The sequence below is a fragment of the Mandrillus leucophaeus genome, unplaced genomic scaffold (assembly GCF_000951045.1).
Source record: "Mandrillus leucophaeus isolate KB7577 unplaced genomic scaffold, Mleu.le_1.0 Scaffold150, whole genome shotgun sequence".
NCBI classification, from domain to species: Eukaryota; Metazoa; Chordata; class Mammalia; order Primates; family Cercopithecidae; genus Mandrillus; species Mandrillus leucophaeus.
Window position 1 is genome coordinate 4,899,361 of NW_012101477.1, and position 3,933 is coordinate 4,903,293.

Consider the following 3,933-nt stretch of genomic DNA (forward strand, 5'->3'; position numbering starts at 1 on the left):
GCGGGGGTTCCCAGGAGGGCCTGCGGCATGGGGCGCCCGGGACTGACTCCCCGAGGCTGAGGAAGAAGACATGGGGTCGCCTGGGGTAGGCGATCCGTAGGATGGGAGCAGGCTGCCAGGATTGAGGACCTGGGAGGGGCAGTAATAGATTGGGATCTCACTCTGGTGGGTTTCCTCACCAACTTGCCACCCCGGCGCCGGACAGGCGAGACTCGGGTCCCTTTTTTTTTAGTTAGAAGGAGATTTTTCCCCAGACCTTGGTGGGCGGCTTGCTGTCATCCAGGCTCGCGGGACCCCTCCGCGCTAACCGCAGCTCCTTGAACACTTGCCACATCAGAGGATGTTCTGGGGCTTTTAGGTTTCTGTTTCCTCCCTGAATTGAGGCTTTTCCTGAAGAGGAAGGAACTGGCTTGGTTAATCTCTGAATTCCCGTCACCTTCCTTGGCATCCCAGTAGCGCCCGATGGGCGTGTGTTGACTGCACGTGCAGAACATAGTAAGGATCGTGTTTTGCTCTTTAAAAGCAGGTTCCCCTCCAAAATCTGAACCCTGGAGTTGTTCAGTTAACCCCTTAATTCCCAGCATGCCACAATTTGGCCACATCACCTGGAGAAGTGTTTAGGTTGAGTTTTAAGCACATTTTACTGATTCGTGTCCAAGCATCCATCCTTGTGAAGTCTGCTCAACTTTTTAAGGTGGGTGTGAGATTTGACTCCTGCCTTATATCCTCTAGGTGTTCAATAGGAAGGTGGTTCTTTGGTGGTTGGGATTTGCAAATTTAGTAAATTTTTGCATTTGTTAGGTGGAGCCCTGTTTGGCTAGGTTGGAAACTGGGGTAGGAGGAACATTAGTGGTTCAGGACCCAAAGATAGCTTGAATGGGTATGGGAAATTGCATTTCTCCTTTTTTCTTTTTTTCCCCCTTTTGCCCTTTCGTTTCCCTTCACTGCTGGGATGGATTATTGCTTTATTTTCTTTGACTAGCAACAAGTGGAGTGAAGTAGTTCCAAATTTTCTGTCTCAGAATGTGGTTGGCTCTCTGTTTCAGTGGTCTGTAGATTAACTTGTTACCCTCCAGAATGATGTGTGTTCTCTTGAACCCACAACCCACTGCTATCAAAGACACTATGTGCTTTCATTTGGTAAAAACTGACCAACTGTTCCCAATTGCTCATGTCTTACCTTCTGCTTTGTCTTGACCAAACTTTATTCGGACTTCTGTCTTCCCTTATGAGCCCCTCAACTCTTGCTTACCCCCAGATCTGAGCAGGCAGGCCCTAAAGCAGTGCAATATGCGTCCCTCTGGTCAGTTTCTTTTGAGAACTGACTGACCACAGTAGGATGCTGTCCTGTTGGGCTACACTGCTCATTTTCCCTTGCTCATCCAGGTTCCCTTCCAAAGATTCTGCTTACTTCTGCTTGCCCATCCTTTACCATTATAAAAGAAGACCATTTTTCTCTTAGATTCTTTTTTTTTTTTTTTGAGACGGAGTCTTGCTCTGTTGCCAGGCTGGAGTGCAGTGGCGTCATCTGGGCCCAGTGCAACCTCTAACTGCCTGGTTCAAGCGATTCTCCTGCCTCAGCCTCCCAAGTAGCTGGGATTACAGGCATGCGCCACCATGCCCAGCTCATTTTTTTTGTATTTTTAGTAGAGATGGGGTTTCCCCATGTTGCCCAGGATGGTCTCCATCTCCTGACCTCCTGATCCGCCTGCCTCAGCCTCCCAAAGTGTCGGGATTACAGGCGTGAGCCACTGCACCCGGCCTGTTTTGTTTTTTTTTTTTTAAATTAGAGACAGGGTTTTGCCATGTTGGCCTGGCTGGTCTCAAACTCTTGGCCTCGAGTGATCATCCGCCTGCCTCGGCCTCCCAAAGTGATGGGATTACAAGTGTGAGCCACCGCGCCCGGCCCCGTCTTTCTTTCTAATAGTTTCCCTTGGCTGGGAGTGGTGGCTCACACCTGTAATCCTAGCACTTTGGGAGGCCAAGGCAGGCAGATCACCTGAGATCAGGAATTCAAGCCCAGCCTGGCCAACATGGTGAAACCCCGTCTCTACTAAAAATACATAATTTAGCCGGGCATGGTGGTATGTGCCTGTAGTCCCAGCTACTTGGGAAGCTGAGGCAGGAGAATCACTTGAACCCAGGAGGGGGAGGTTGCAGTGAGCCAAGATCGCACCACTGCACTCCAGCCTGGACAACAGAGTGAGACTCCATCTCAAAAAAAAAAGTCTCTCTTTATCTAAGTCCAATTTTTTTTTTTTTTTTTGTTTTGACAAGCCAAGCACAAGGTACAGTGTCCCTTTTCTCATTATGGAATACAGCCTCACAAGAAGTCTGAAATAAGTTGCTATACTCAACACATTTTACCAATGACGTATGCGAGGTCCAAAGATGTAAAGTAACTTTTCAGAGATCACACCACTACAAAAAAGAGCTAGATTTTTTAAGGTTAGGTCTTTGGACTCCAGAACTCATATGATCTATACCTTAACAAGCGTTCTCATCAAAAACCACTGGAGGCCTGGCCCAGTAGCTCACACTTATAATCTCAGCACTTTGGGAGGCCAATGTGGGAAGATCACTTGAGCCCAGGAGTTCAAGACCAGCCTGGGCAACATCAGGAGACCTCAACTTTACAAAAAATATAATAAATAAAAAATTAGCTAGGTGCAGTGGTACACACCTGTGGTCCCAGCTACTCAGGAGGCTGAGGCAGGAGGATCGCTTGAGCCCAGGAGGTCAAGGCTGCAGTGAGCTGTGATTGCACCACTGCACTGCAACCTGGGCAACAAAGCAAAACCCTGTCTCAAAGAAAATAAAAGAAAAGAAAATAGCCCAGAGTTCTGGAATTTGAGGTCAGGAAAGATTAGAATTAATTGTATAGAAAGAGAAAGGAAAAAACCCAACTATACACACACATACACACATAGAGAGAGAGAGAGAGAGAGATAGGACTCTCTCAAATCACGGGGTATTGAGTGCTTTCCCAGGAGGTTTGAGAAAAATCAACACTTTAAGCACTCTTGAATCCATGGTTTTAACTTGTTAATTCTAAGAACAATAGACTTACATTTCCTTCCCTCCCCAACTCAAACCTTTCCTGTTTAAAAGGAAGCTGCTGACCTGGCAAAACCCCAACAGGTAGTCAGGTTTCACTTTCCTTTTTGCAACTGGTTTTTCTTGGAACTAATTTACACAAATAATTTTGAAATTTTCACGTGATTTATCAAAAAATGCTTCTTGGTTTAGTTATTTAATTAAAATTAAGTCTTTACAAGTAGCAGATCAAAAAAGTGGTACTTGGCACAGTCCATTGCCTGTAGTGGGTACTCTGTTATGTGGATCTGGGTAAATGTTGGTGGATCCAAATTGAAAGAAAATGCAAAGCATATGTTGTATACATTGAATTTGTCTTTTTTCTTCCATAGAAAACAAAATCACAGGCGCATTACTGCCCTGTCTTGATGAGTCTCATTTTGAAAATCTTGGAGTAAGGTAAGAATGAAGAAATAAATTCACATTATAACCAAACACACTTTATCCATCTTTCAGGGACAAAGCCCAAAATCTCTGATATAAACTGTCCTCATTTTAAATCTATGAAGTGCTTTAAAACAGCAGAATCCCTTGCCTGCTGGTTTTGTTTGTTCGTTTGTTTTTTTGAGACAGTCTCTTGTTCACCCAGGCTGGAGTATCTCGGCTCACTACAACCTCCGCCTCTTGGCTTCAAGTTATTCTCCTGCCTCAGCCTCCTGAGTAACTAGGATTACAGGTGCCCACCACCATGCCCCACTAATTTTTTTTGTTGTTGTTTGTTTTTGTTTTTGTTTTTTGAGATGGAGTCTTGCTCTGTCGCCCAGGCTGGAGTGCAGTGGCGTGATCTTGGCTCACTGCAAGCTCTGCCCCCCGGGTTCACGCCATTCTCCTGCCTCA

At 45.8% G+C, this 3,933-nt stretch overlaps 1 protein-coding gene across 1 annotated transcript in view; it reads left to right on the forward strand.

Annotated features, from left to right (window-relative positions):
• SAMHD1 (SAM domain and HD domain 1) overlaps nucleotides 1-3,933 on the forward strand; it is a 73,856-nt gene that overhangs the window by 593 nt on the left and 69,330 nt on the right. The window contains exon 2 of the mRNA XM_011975012.1: nucleotides 3,429-3,495. Coding sequence (XP_011830402.1) covers nucleotides 3,429-3,495 — 67 coding nt within the window. The remainder of the gene's footprint in view (nucleotides 1-3,428; nucleotides 3,496-3,933) is intronic.